The 14,043-nt window shown below is 40.1% G+C and overlaps 1 protein-coding gene across 1 annotated transcript in view; it reads left to right on the top strand.

Moving 5' to 3' along the window:
* FBLN5 (fibulin 5) overlaps positions 1-14,043 on the top strand; it is a 56,568-nt gene that overhangs the window by 32,299 nt on the left and 10,226 nt on the right. The window contains exons 6-7 of the mRNA XM_069018110.1: positions 10,931-11,053; positions 13,820-13,936. Of these exons, the coding sequence (XP_068874211.1) occupies positions 10,931-11,053; positions 13,820-13,936 (240 nt within the window). The remainder of the gene's footprint in view (positions 1-10,930; positions 11,054-13,819; positions 13,937-14,043) is intronic.

Here is a 14,043-nt window from a genome sequence, read left to right as displayed (position 1 = left end):
TGTCTTGACTGAATTTCCTCTCCATGAAACGGAAGATTCATTTCACTGAAAAACTGATTAAAAATCCTACATTTGATAATCGTTTCTACTTCACTATATGAGCTTCCAGACACACATTCTGCAAGCCAGGCTCTTTTCCCTGGTTTTAATGCTAGGTTGAGGGATTTACGTGTTAGCCTCCTGGAGAAAGTCAAAGTGCCCATTGTATGTGTGTTTGACTCACGCAGTTTCAAGTGACATGAGGCAATCTACAGCCATGCCACCTCCAGCTGGTGCCTCCTTGCATGCTCAAGCCAAGCTTCTTTGGATACTTTGGATTCTTTGAATCCAGTCCTTTACTGAATGAGATGCTGGTGATTATTGCTGAAGCTTTTGTGAGAGATCAGTTAGTGACAAATCTCATATTATTATTCCAGTTTCCCATGATAGAGATCTCTTGTTGTCTTTTTTTCATGTATATTGAAGATTCCAAGTTATCCTGTGAGAGTGACTACAGCATTCATACTGAATTATCTCTATGGGTATGTACATATTGCACCTAGAATCTCTCTTGTATTTTCAGTTGTTTGCACAACATGCTTGATGCTGCATATCCAAAGTGGCTGCATTTTAATGGAAGAAGCAGCCCTTCCAATAAAAGTTTCTGTTGTAACCTGCAGGTGGATATTTGTATCCCTTTGTTTTCACTGTGGCTTTAATTTCTGGATCCATTTGGATCAATTTCTTCTGCCGTATTAAAAGTCGGACTGTTCTCTTCTTTACTAGTTATTGTGGTTTATTCACAGTCCCAGACCTCTCTAGCCTGCCAAAACACTTGGAAAAGGAGCTCTTAATGACTCAGTTAAAATGTACGGTCAAGAAGTTCACTTATTAGAGGAAATGTAAACTGACCACCAATTGGCTAAACCAGCTGGCTGGACTATTTGTGCTTGAGATTTCTCAAAGCTCCCCAGGGAACAAAAGTGGGAATAGCAGCTCTCTGCTTTTAGTTCTCTCATGTTCTGTACCCTAACAGAAAAGTCTTTGAAAAAATTTGTTGGAGGGAAAGCCAATAGCATTTCACTGACATGTTTAAAAGCTTTATAAATAATGCTTTAAATGCCTATATTTTTGATATATTCTTTCTTTCAGGGTCTTTTTTAACTAACCCATAGATTTGTAGAAAAAATATACAATTCAGCCATAGAAAATTCTGTTCATCAGTATTAATGCTTCTACTCCTCTTCTGTAAAATTTTATAAGCCTTCTCTACAGATTCTTGCATGAGACTATTTCATATCATGCAGCAAAGGGATGATTGTAAGGATCTTTTTTCTTATTTCTGAGTGTGCATTTCCTGGCTCTGACTGCATATTTTTTGTTGCCATTACAAGAAAGTGCTACTTAGATAACCTCCCATCAGCTGGGAGTATTCTCAATAAAAGCTCACTGGCTCCTCTTACCACCCTACCAGCAGATCACAGTGCAGCATGTGGTCATACAAAATAGATAATTTTGAGAAACCACAATAACACTTCATTTATTCAGCTGAAAAATATGCTTCCTGATGATGAAGATAAAACCATGTTGAGCAAAAATTTCTTTGTATCGCCTAATTCAGCAGGTTCAGTGTCATCAGTGGAATAGTAACATGTCTACCTCACTTCAGCAGGGTACTTGGGTCACTCCTGTTCTGCTATACTACAGCTACTTGAAACAGAGTAAGTGCAGCAGGGAAATAGCTGAGATTCCCAAATCACATGCACTGATCATGCATTTCATAAGATGTGCAGAACCTGCAGCAGGAATTCATGAATCCAGAGAATACAGTTATGTTCCAGTCCACGGAGTTTCTATGTTTAAGCAAAGCTCTCAGTTGAAATTAGTAGGGTGTCTTATTTTTGATCTCAGAGTTAGCATACTGACTAATATGCATTTGTGCAAAAGCTCTCATGGGACACCAGGAACAGTCCACGCAAGTGGCTGGTATCTTGTACCAACAGGGAACCCTGTGAATGTGTGGGAGTGAGGATCTGTGGTCTGCAGGTGATACCAAGTGTGTGAACCACACACAGGTCTGTTCTGAGCAGAGAGGGGAGAGGCTGCTGGCCCTTTAGTCCTCTTGCTGTGCACTTCTCTACATGGCTGTCCTGTAAATCTCAGCCACAAAAGCAGCACTAGAACTGTGCTCAAAGAGCAAAGTCCTTCGCAGTTTAGCTGTTGTTTATCATCTTTGAGTAATGTGAAAACTGTGCTTGCTAAGGAAAGGCTCAGATAGCTGGCAGGAGACATAGAACCTGTGACACATGTTGAGCAATTTTCATACCAGGCAGAGGGAGCAGAATTACAGATTCATGCCTCACACTTATTTAGTTTCCATTTCCAGACTGACCCCCTGTGTGAAAAAAAACCCACTTTAATCCTTGGTTAGCCATCAATCAATAACCTAATGCATATGGGATGCAGATAGAGAATTAATTCAGCAATCAATGGCCAGTCCTCAGACAGTGAAATATGCAATTAAACAGGTGTTTAGGGAGTTGATCTTGGATGGTGTCCAAGCTCAGCGGGGTCAGTTGTCCTTGGAAAAAAACACTGACCCCACACAGCAGCAGTTTGAATTTGGCTTCAGTCTGCACTTTAGGAATGTGGCATTGTTATTTCTTCCCTTTTCTTATCAAATGTAATTATATTGAGAAAAAAAAAGTTTTGAGAAAACATGTGATTTCACTGAGTAAAAATCTACTACTGAGGAAATTACTTTTCAGTGTCCAAATAAGGAGTGGGGGAGAAGTTTGGGGAAAGTGCTCTGTTCCAAGTAATCTTGGAACTGATACCCATGTTACTGAGCTCGGATGTTTAGTCCTGGCCTGCAATTATGCCTATAAAAAACAGACATCCAATCTTTGTATTATTTTAAAATGGAGCCCTGAGGGTTATAAATGACTGAACGAGCTTTAGTGTTTGAGCAGACAGAGATTCTGGAACAAGCTGTCAGCTTTGAGCCTCTCTTCCAGAATGTTGCATCTTAAGAGCAGGATTAGCTCCTGGGGTTGTGACAGTAAAACAGTGGGACTAAAACACAGACAGAATAAAATAAAGATGTAGGGCCCCAAAATCACACACATTTCCTTGTAAAAGAGGGAAGAAGATTTTCCATGGCAAACATTTTCCAATCTGCATGACCTGTGCTCTCACAACTGTCAAATTAATCTTCAGTATTACTGTGTTGAACCCCATGGTGCTACTGGCTCTCAAATAATCACGATGGCAAAAACATACCTACTTTTGTCAATGGCTGATCAAAAGAAGGAAACACAGCCATAGCTACTACTGTGACCCACAGAAATTTGTAGCATGATTATCAGAATTCATTACTTAAGAAAGGAAGTCATGCATGCTAAATATGTTCCAAAGAGAACAAAATGTAACAGTCCATCTGTGAAACAGCACACATTGCCAAAAGCATATTGTCTTGGAAATCTGCTGTCCACATTGGCTTCCCCCTTCATCACAGAGTCCAAGCAAAGTTTCACTTCTAATTGTCAAAGTCTCCAAGAGCATGGTTCTAGCTCAGAGATGATAAGCCCACATCCTTCCATGACAGCTCTCTGCTAGTGCTGTTATTCTCTTGTCAGCCAGCCGGGAAATCTGCCATGAAGGGAGTGGAACGGTCACAGTGCCCTGAGCACAGACCATGCCTGTGGAGGGATAAGCACAGTCACACATCCCACCACTTTCAACACCAGTGGCTGGACTGAACAAGGACAATAGTCCCCCTGTTCCTGTTGTGGCAGGTGCAAATTGTTTTGGGATGGAACGTCTTTGGTAAACTTTCCACTCTGCATCTACTGTCATGTGGTATGTAACCACATGCTCATAAGGACCAAGATTTTTTTTTTTTCCTTTAAAAGTAGCTTTTTGTCAAGAAAATCTTTTCCTGCCTGAAGGGCTCAGAAAAGTCTCTGAACTGATGAGGTGATGTTAAGGACTTTGTTTCCGCCTGTATTCTTTAATGCACAAAGTCCTGTTTATGCACAATCCTTTTTTTTCTGAGCAGAAGAAAGGCAGTGTCTTTGCTTACAGTTTTTGAACCACACCTTCCAGAAGGCAGGTGATTCCAGATCCTAAACACCTCTGCTCCTTCTCCTGTTGCCTGCTGGCTTCTTCCCCTGGCTATCCACCTCACAAAGTTACTTAGAAAAATCTAGTACTTCCTGCATGACCACATCCTCTAACCTGCAGTTTAGTCCTCTTGAGGCTCTTTGATTCAACAAATTGTCTGTGGTAAGAACTTGGATTCTTCCTCTTTTACTTGATTCATCTTCCATAAAGAAGCAATCACTCTGTGTGTACTGAAAGGAAGGTGGTTGGCATGCTCAACATATTTAGGCTGATGACTTAATATCTTCTAGCAGGGAAATGTTATTAGCATTTTCTGTGTTTTCCACATATTTCTGAAGTTACTACAAACATTAGGGGTACAATTTCTCTCACTAAAAATCAGTTTTCAGATGCTTAATCAGTAGCACTACTAAAGTGTGTGTCTTATTTTTATTTTGAATTTGTCTTCTAAACACTGAATTTCATTTCTTTAGTTTTAGTGACCATCTCTAGATAAGAACTTAGTTTCCATGAAGAGGTTTACAAATCACAGGCAAATATACCTTGAACCTTATCTTAAACAGATTACTAAATGGAGTATTATCTTGCTCAAAGATAAATTTTCATGGCTTGTAATAACTCTTTGGAATCTCTTTGTATCTCTTTGCAATATCAGTTTTTGAAGGTTGACACCAGAAATGTATTTCAGTAATAATCGCATTGATGCAATATACAGTGGTAAGAACAATTTCCTGTGTCTACTCAGTGTTCTCATGTTTATGCTTGTCTTTTCAGCAACATGATGACAGGAAAAGTTCATGTTCAAGTGATTATCTGTAACAACCCCAGAGTTAATGTTTTGACCTACATTTTTTACTCTTGATATATGACCTTGCATTTGTCTGTCTTGAAAAGAACTTTCAAATGTGCCCACTATACCTAGCAAAATATTTTCATATAAGACTTCATTTGACATTTTCGTTCTTAACTCCACCAGCTTGTGATCCTCTGCATTTTATCACAAATGTGGAAAACAGTGGGCCAAAACCAGATCCTCAGAATTCCACATTTATAATTCTCTCTTGATATTTTTGAACTCTTAGTTTTAGCCTCTTTGGTTTGAGAAGTACTGAATATGTCTGGTCTTAATTCAATGGATTAGAGTGTTGGTTTTCTTTTTATGCTGTGATTTCTCACAGTATTATTGATACAAATAAGAGTGGTCTCAGTCCTGCATTCTTGGTGGACGTGAGTCAGTACAAAAAAAGATCTCCTGATAAGAATTAGCCTCCCCAGTGAGATGTGGCGTTCTGCTGCAGTTTCACATCTAGCTTTCCTTTCTGACTATATTAATATGCTGACCCACTTTTGTGTATGCATGGCTTTTGAATTATTTTTTTTTCTTTAATTTATGAGCAGTGAATTAAAAATTTCATTCATTGTTCTATGATGGGGCTAAATTCTAAGGAATCCACTAATATCCATTAATACTAGCTTTTACAGATAATAAAACACAAAGCCAGTAATTTGCATGCTAAACACAATTAGTTCATTTATTTATTTTGACATTGTAAATGATATCTATCCAGTCACCAGGCATCCTGCCATCAATTAAAAATACAATCTGTACCAATAAAAACAAAGCATCAGCACATCACATCCTACAAAAGGCAGTCAGCCAGAAATACAAAAAAACCCAACTTTCTCCACCCTTGCAATCCCCAAATGAAATTCCATTGCCCCAGCCACCTCACCTCTTGTTTAAATGTCGAGTAAAGACAACATCACACCCCAGAGCTGCTAAACCAACCCACCACAGCCATAATTTTATTAAGGCAAACACAGTGATCTAAGAGAGAGGATGTGGTTAATTTTGAAGTATTCAGGCTTAGGCTCTTGCAGCACATTTCCTTACAAACAGATATGGAGATGCCATCTACCTATTCTCCCATGCTGTCAGTAACCCAGAGATCTTTAAAACTCATGGCTTGGAGCCATGAGGCTCTGTTCATTGTAGGTGGTATTTCTTAGGAGGCAGAGAGCAGTGGATGGGCCATGTTGTTGCTCTCGGTATTCATCTGGGAAGTAACAAAGTGAATCGTTCCCACTTCAAGTCAGATTTTAATTTGTCCGGACTCCTGCCCTAACTTCTGCCTTTGGAACTAGCTGTGGGAGCAGTAATGTAGACACAGCAACTGGAAAGATGGATAAGAGAAGCGAATACAACAACTGGAAGGATGGGTGAGAGAATGTACATGACCACTAATTTAATAGCATACAGCAGGATAATCAAGAGCTGAAACAACTAGAGCCAGCTCTGGCCAAGCACTCCTTGGCAAGAGAAGTTTTGAACAGTGATCCATCCTATCCTACCTTGGTTCTCTAGTGTGCTTATAAAGTGCTGAACAACTGGTCCCTCAAAGGAGTCACACAGAGTCAGTAGTTATTTGAGAAAATGTGAATTTGTTCAAAATTTTTAGGTATGACAACCTTTAACATCTTCATTTTTTTCATATGTAATTCCACAGCAACACTCACGGTCCTGTCTGTAAGGGTAAGAAGAAGTGTGAAAGCCAGATAACTCTTTTAATTTGCTACTGAGTACATCAATAGCTCTCTTTCTGCTTCAGTAACTACTGGAATCTCTGAGGTTCCATGCACCATTAGGGTAGAGCAGCAACATTCTGAGTACCATAGAATTTAGCTGAAAGAGCCTCTGATGCTTCCAAGGTCCTCTAGTAGAACATAATGCTTTCAGAAGACGGTTAATCTTTTATTTTAGATCTCACTAGCCAATGTTGAGTCTGCACAAAATTTCTGAAAAAGTGGGGCAGGTTGTATATGAAAGACTACAAGACAGAAAGGTCTGTGACCTGCTCTTGTTTTTGTTTTGTTAAGTGGTCATAGGCTTGTCCTTTAATTCCTTAATCTTGAATTTTGTCATTAAAATCCAGGTGCACTGGTATTTATCACCAAGTGGGATATTGCAGGGCTTTGTAGTCCAGTTTGATTTCTATTAGGATTGGAAGGCATTAAATAAAAATGGACTCACTGTGAACAGGTTTTGTACCTAAACCCTGTTCTGAAGAGTTTTAGATGCTAGACAGTGAGGGAGGCTGTACTATGGCAGAGATCTGTGCTGGCTCCTTGACCTGCACAGTAACCACCACATACTTTAGTCTGTCTTCACTGAGGACAGATCTAATTTGTATTTCCTTCCTAGTCCACCTCACGGCAATTCTTCTTTGTTGCCACATTCTGAGTCATCTAGCCAAAATCACATGAGGCATCCAGTAACAGTAGGCGTTATTAAAGACTAGACTTGTTGTTTGGATGTAGGCAATATTTTCTAGGGATCTTGGTGATGAAAGGTACTAAAAGTAGGTTCAGTATAATGAAAACCATCCTTGAATTATCAGTGATGGGTGACAGCATCTGATGCTTTTGTGGCACTGATGCTGAGATCATCAACTATCACAAATTATTAACATCTTGGACAGTGGAGTTTCTAGGGTTTCTTACTAGCATGCTCCCCTTTAATAACTCTTCTGCTCTCCAGCTGATTAGACATTACGTTGGGGCTCAGATGACAACTCACTGCAGTATTTCTGTCCATGGTGAAGACTGTGACACCAGTTATGCTGGGTCGGACACACTCTTTCAGGCTTCAGAAGAATGCACCTCAGGGACTTCTTAGCCACATCTGCTATCTTTGCATTGAATAGGCCTTACAGTTTTTTATTCTCTGAATTTGTTGTATCTGCTTTGAACCTACAAAGCTATTGCAAGTCTATTACCATGTACAATAAGCATCACAGTTTTGCTCTAGTATTGTGTATGACCCATCACAGAGGCAGAAGTAGTACAAATGGGCTTTGAAGTCCCAGAGCATGAAGACACCTAAGATTTGTGCTTGAATGGGACAGAAATAAGATGTGCAACCAGAAAAATAAATTATTCACACCTTATTGATGGATTGTCATGTTCTGCTTGCAACCTCTTGCAATTTTCCATTCAAACAAAAGTGCCCTGGAAGTGTTTTGATATAGCTTCTGTGCCTATCCATTATAGGCAATCTCTTGAAGTTCTATGGCTAGTTTTCTCCCCAGTGGAAATAATCGGGAATTGTTTTGGGGTTTTTTTCATTTCCCTGCCAAATGTCTAGTTTTGACTTTAGCAACCACACCTGTTCTCACTGTATGCTGCACTGTGTAAATGGGCTGGGCAAGGCACCCTCTGTCTCCCAGATCTGATATCCTTCAAGAAGACACCTAATGGCTGGCCATTTGTTGCACCAATAGTTTTTTCAGTGCACAAATATCTGCTGTCACTTAGTGATCCCATATAATGTAATATAATATAATATAATATAATATAATATAATATAATATAATATAATATAATATAATGGGGCAGACAGGCTGGGATTATACTACCTGTTTCAACTATGAAGGCTGCTTCCCAAAAATAATTTATTTGATTGTATTGGCTGGGTCAGAGTGTAATGGCACCTCATGGTAAGGGGCAATCTTAGAGAATGCCAGACATGGAATACAGAACTGGGTGTGCACCCTCAGCCCAAGCAAAAAGATTTGCTGCTACCAGTAAAGCTGTTTATACCTGTTGGTTGCATAAAACTTCTTTAGTGAAGTCACCAAGGTACTATTCAGTGCAAAATGTGAGGACTCAAGGTGTCCTGCATAGACAACTTCAGGTTTATCAGGTTTTCTGGCAGAAATTCCACAGGAGGCCTCCATTGTAAAAATGTTGCATTCAAATGGAAATATGCTTCCAATACCACCACAAAAAGTAAAGAAGACTGGGAGTAAGCAAATAAATCTTTTTGGTATATAGCCAATGAAAGAGGTTCAACATCTTACTTCTCTGGAGTGGAGCTCATGCAACTGCTACAAACATGACTTGGGAACAAAAGCAATCCCATAGCCACCTGTTGCTTTAAGTGAGACACATCATACCCCTGCAAGAAAAATGCACCACAAAGAGTGGAGGATCTGTAGTCTTCAAACAGCCTTGCTACCATATGTGGTGAGATCATGACCCTCATTTTGTTTTCACTTCACCTATTAATATTACTGGAAGCAGGGAACATGGAAAATGAAAATCTCTTTTCTAAGCTTAGTGCAGACTAGAAAAAGCAGAATTGGCCAGATCCCAAGGTACCATTCCTAAAACAATAAGCAAGCATGATAAATAGAAAGCTTTTTCATTTAGAAAACATTAATGTCATTGTTATTAAATTTATGGTTAGATAAAATCTCTGTTCAGATACTACCAATTATGTGTGATATGCTATGAAGGGAGGATCCAGATTTTTTAGCCCAATCGCAGAAGCAATAGCTGAACTGAACAACATATTTATGGACCTATATAGTCTAGACTTGTTATCGTACCCCTTTCCCACTTCCCCCACCATTTTGCCAGCCTTCATCTGGCCAATAAATACATGAGAACCAATTTCTGGCAGAGTTAATTACCTCTAATTGTGACCCTCTTGTTATCTTACCAGCTTTGACTCACTATAAATTGCTCCAGTACAGATGTTGGCAAGATAAGAACTCTAGACTCCCTCCATATGTATAATATGCATGTATTTATTTATATATCTGAACACGTTAGATATGCTGCTGTGGTAGACTGGATCAGTTAATTCATGACTGCTAGGATTGTACAGCTGACTGGCTATGCTTGCTGCCTTGGGGGCAGATACAAAGATGTAATTCCTGCCCTCTGCTGCCTGCTCCAGCCCAGGCATGGGCAAGATACTTTCAGTCGTGACCTAACAAAGTCTGGATTAATAAGAATCAGGGGAGGATCAAGGGAGTAGCATTGCTTGGATGACACAGTGCTTCAGCAAAGGCCAGTGCATAGTATGCTGGAATAAAAAATAGTTTAGGTACCAACAAATAAAACATAGAAATCTGGTTTGGCTGAAAAAATGACACAATTTATCTTTTGGTATTTCCATTTCTGACATGTAGAGGCAAACCTGATGCCTGAAACATCAGGAAAGATATTGAGCAAGGCGTCATTCAAATTGAACTTCTGACTCTGAAAGGCATTTTTAATCAGTTAGGTTCCGGGGCCCTGGCTTACGTAAAACTAGGAATGCTATTCACCTCCTTTGTAAAAAAAAAAAAAACAACCAAAAAAAAAACCAACAAAAACCAACCAAACCAAACCAAAATAAAAAACCACAACAAAAACACCCTAAGGGTTTGTAATAAAAACCCAAATACATTAAAACCAATAAAGATTTGGGGGGTTGGGGGGGTGGAAATTAAAAGAAAATAGTATTATTGTCAGGAAATTGATTCCAGGGTAGTATACATTTGGTCAGGTAAACGTTTACTTTGTGTCTGAAAAATTATGGTGAGATGGTCTGCATTGGTGGGGGTAGGAAGTAATTTTTTTTATGTCTCTGAATTATGTTTGTACACCTCTCGAACTCCCCTTCATCTCTTACTCTTCAGCGGGGTTGCACAGCCTCTCCCTAGGGCTGAACACTGCCCTGTAGCATGGAAATCCCAGCTCAGTGACATAGCAAAGGTGGAAGTAACAAAAGTTTTGAGATAATGAGAGACCTTCCTTGAGGAGAAACACTGAGAAACACTGGGTCACCTGCAAAACTGAGACATTTGATGTGCACCCTCAGTTCTCACTGCTTTCAGATGTTTATTATTGTGAATTTTCCTTCAGGTTATGGTCATTCTTTCTACTCCTCCAAACTTCATTTCCCTGCCCAGAGGTGGTATACACACTGTGCAGCATGAAAAATCTTTTATTGTTGCTATTTCTAACATTTTCCTTCTGTATTTCTGTGTTGCAGATGTGGATGAATGCGCTTCAGATTCTCACCAGTGTAACCCCACCCAAATCTGCATAAATACTGAGGGGGGCTATACCTGTTCCTGCACTGAAGGCTACTGGCTGTTAGAAGGCCAGTGTTTAGGTAAAATCCTCATGGGATATGGTATCTGGGTATCTGTATATGTGTACCTGTGACTCCCTGAAATAATGTCACTAAGCACTTCTGTCAAGTACACGTTTAAACCTTCAGCTCTGTGAAAAGTGTCTTTTGTCTCTGTAAATGCCATTGGGATGCTTGGCAGAGAGACTCCCTCATGGAACAGAAATGTAGATGTAAATGCCATATGACTAGCATCATAATAGTGTAATAACTGGGCTTTTCATATTCCCAGTCTGAAGGATTCCCTTTCATATAAGGTCAATTGCCAGCATGTATGCATAAGGATTTTTGCCCCAGCAGACCTGTCCTTTCCTTACTGTGACAGTGTGGACCTGAAGGGATCTGTATTTGATACCAAGAAATGGGACAGACAGTAAATCCTTAGAGACAACCAATTCTTTTGTTTGGGGGTGAGAAAAAAATTACCTCTGAACTGGGTGCCATTTCAGTATCTTCCAAGCAGTTTTATTTCAAGTGTATTATTTTCTTTGCAGCAATGTCCTGTTCATCCTTTTAGCTCAGTCCTGTTGAAAAAACATCGCTCAACAAACAGCACAGGAAAACCTTTCATTACTCCTCTCCTCCAGCCCTTTCCCCTCACTTGACATGCTCATGAGAAGATGATGTAGATGTTAGTTTTAGGTACACAGGTAGGACCTAGGAATCAGCATACAACTGTTTTTAAGAAAAGTTTGCCCATTATTAGTTTTTTCCCTGCAGTGCAGGCTGTTTGGTGCCAGCTCTGCAGAGCTGGACCATCCCGTCACACCTCCACTGGAAGGAGAATGGGATTTCCCTGCCCATTTGTCCCTGGAGCATCTCCAGTTATTTTCCAGCTTTCTCTTCTCAAGTACCATTTCCATGAAGGACTCACTCATGGCTGCTTTCCTGACTACTGCAAGCAGCTGCTGTGTAATCACCTGGCAGGAACCAGGCTGAGCCCTGTCCAAGCTGGGGTCCGTGCAGCCACAGCCACTTCAGGAAGTCACTGTCTCGTAGTTCCCTGGGATAAGATGTCTCCAAGGCTCCTGCTCCTTAATCTATGAAAAATCAACTCTCTTGGGAAAAAAAAAAGCTTGTGCTGGGGAATGTACAGGCATATGTGGTAGGATGGGGATGAGGGAGTGCAGGAAGGCAGATTCTGCTCTGCATCACCTGCTCTGTTACCCATTTACTTCTCCCAGTTACAGGCTAAATGAAAGGGTTATGTGCAGCATTCAAGATTTGAACGCAGATCTAAAATATTCTTCTGCTTGATGGATATAGTAGAGAACTGAAATGGCTGCATTGCTGAATTGATTTGAGTACCTGCTTATGCTATTTAAAATAGGCAAGAATATCCCAGTATTGCTCTATTTAAGTAATCATGGGGTGGATTATTGCAAGGCAATGCAAAAAAGGAAAAACAAATTGTGTTTAGAGTTGCTATATTTTTCCCTAAATTTCAAAGAAGTCTCAGTTTTCCATTCTTTACACTGGCTTTGGAGAAGTGATTTTTGCTGCCATAAGGCAGTAAAGGAATATTTACTGTAATCAGGGGCCCAAGTTGGGTTTAGAGACAGATTTTTTGGTGCACTCTAAGTAAATCACCGTTACAAAAACCTACACTTCTATCTGTTGGAATTATCCCTGTAAGGTTTACACAGAGGAGCCAGTGCACCAGTATCCACATAGCCCACTCACAAGAAGCAGCCCTGTCGAATTTCTTATCCTCAAAATGTAGCACTCTTGAGATAACAGTGCTGCAAAAGACAAAGCATGTATTTAAAAAAATGCATTGTGTCAGTGCAATGAGGTATTAATTCACTTAAAATCCATGTTATTTTTGCAGGATTTGGTGAAGCCTACTGCTGGTGTACACACCACCACTGACCTGGCCTTTAGGTTATCTTGCTAACTGACTGCAGAAAATACACTGGGTTTTCTATTGCACAAATTTAGCTTCAAAGCTTTGAGAGCAGCCATTAAAAAAAAATCTCCATAAATCAAAAGCCAGTTGATACCAAAGGAAATGTTAAGCCTTTGAAAGGACAACTATTCCAGGTGCTTCATTTCAGTTCTTAGTTCTGGGGCAAAAATCTTCTAGCACTTACCATCTTACATATCTTAGAGCATTTTCTTGTGCTCATAGCACTCAGTTGCATGCATTGCTAATGCTGCAATTCAGCCCAAACTGCTATTTTGGCATTAAATTAACTGTTTATACAGTCTGTAATTTGTCAGTTAAAAATTCATATAAAAAGAGAATGTGACTATTTAGAAAAAAAGTCTTTCACTAAATAAAGAAGCCTTTAGTAACACATAGTGCTGTTCCAGTGAGTAGCTTTGGTATATGTGGAGGCAAAGAAGGTTTCTATTTTGATTCTGCCAAAATTTTGCTGCAATGTTGGCTGTGGTTGTGCTGGCGGGCTGTGTCAGCTGTCAGGTATCCTTTGAGGGAGCTGCTTAAAAGAACAGACTGGGCTGCCTGATTTACACTACACTGAAGATTACAGCAATGACAATCAATTCATCAGACACACTGGTAGATGTCAGACATGGATAAAACCACATTACCACATTCTACTGGGGAGAGGTATATTTTAACTATAACTCCATATCTGAACGCCTGGAAGTTTGGCTCTTACATCCATACCCAGTGTGCTGGGCTATTTCTGTGTTATCAGTACTGTTGGCTCAGTGTGCTTGCTGCTTTGTATCTCATGTGAACATGCAGACCACTGTACTTTCCATCCTTCCCACGCACAGATATCGATGAATGTCGCTACGGCTACTGCCAGCAGCTGTGCGCCAACGTGCCCGGTTCCTACTCCTGTACGTGCAACCCAGGCTTTACCCTTAATGACGACGGGAGATCGTGCCAAGGTATGAGTATGGTAAACCATGGCTGAAATCCTTGGTCCCCACTCAGCACACCCTTAAAAATTGCTTGGTTTTTAGAACACTAGTAACCTTCCCAGCACTGCTTTTGA

This window comes from Aphelocoma coerulescens, chromosome 5 (genome assembly GCF_041296385.1).
Source record: "Aphelocoma coerulescens isolate FSJ_1873_10779 chromosome 5, UR_Acoe_1.0, whole genome shotgun sequence".
Taxonomy (NCBI): domain Eukaryota; kingdom Metazoa; phylum Chordata; class Aves; order Passeriformes; family Corvidae; genus Aphelocoma; species Aphelocoma coerulescens.
The sequence above is the reverse complement of the archived record's forward strand: the minus strand, read 5'-3'. Positions and strand labels throughout refer to the sequence as shown.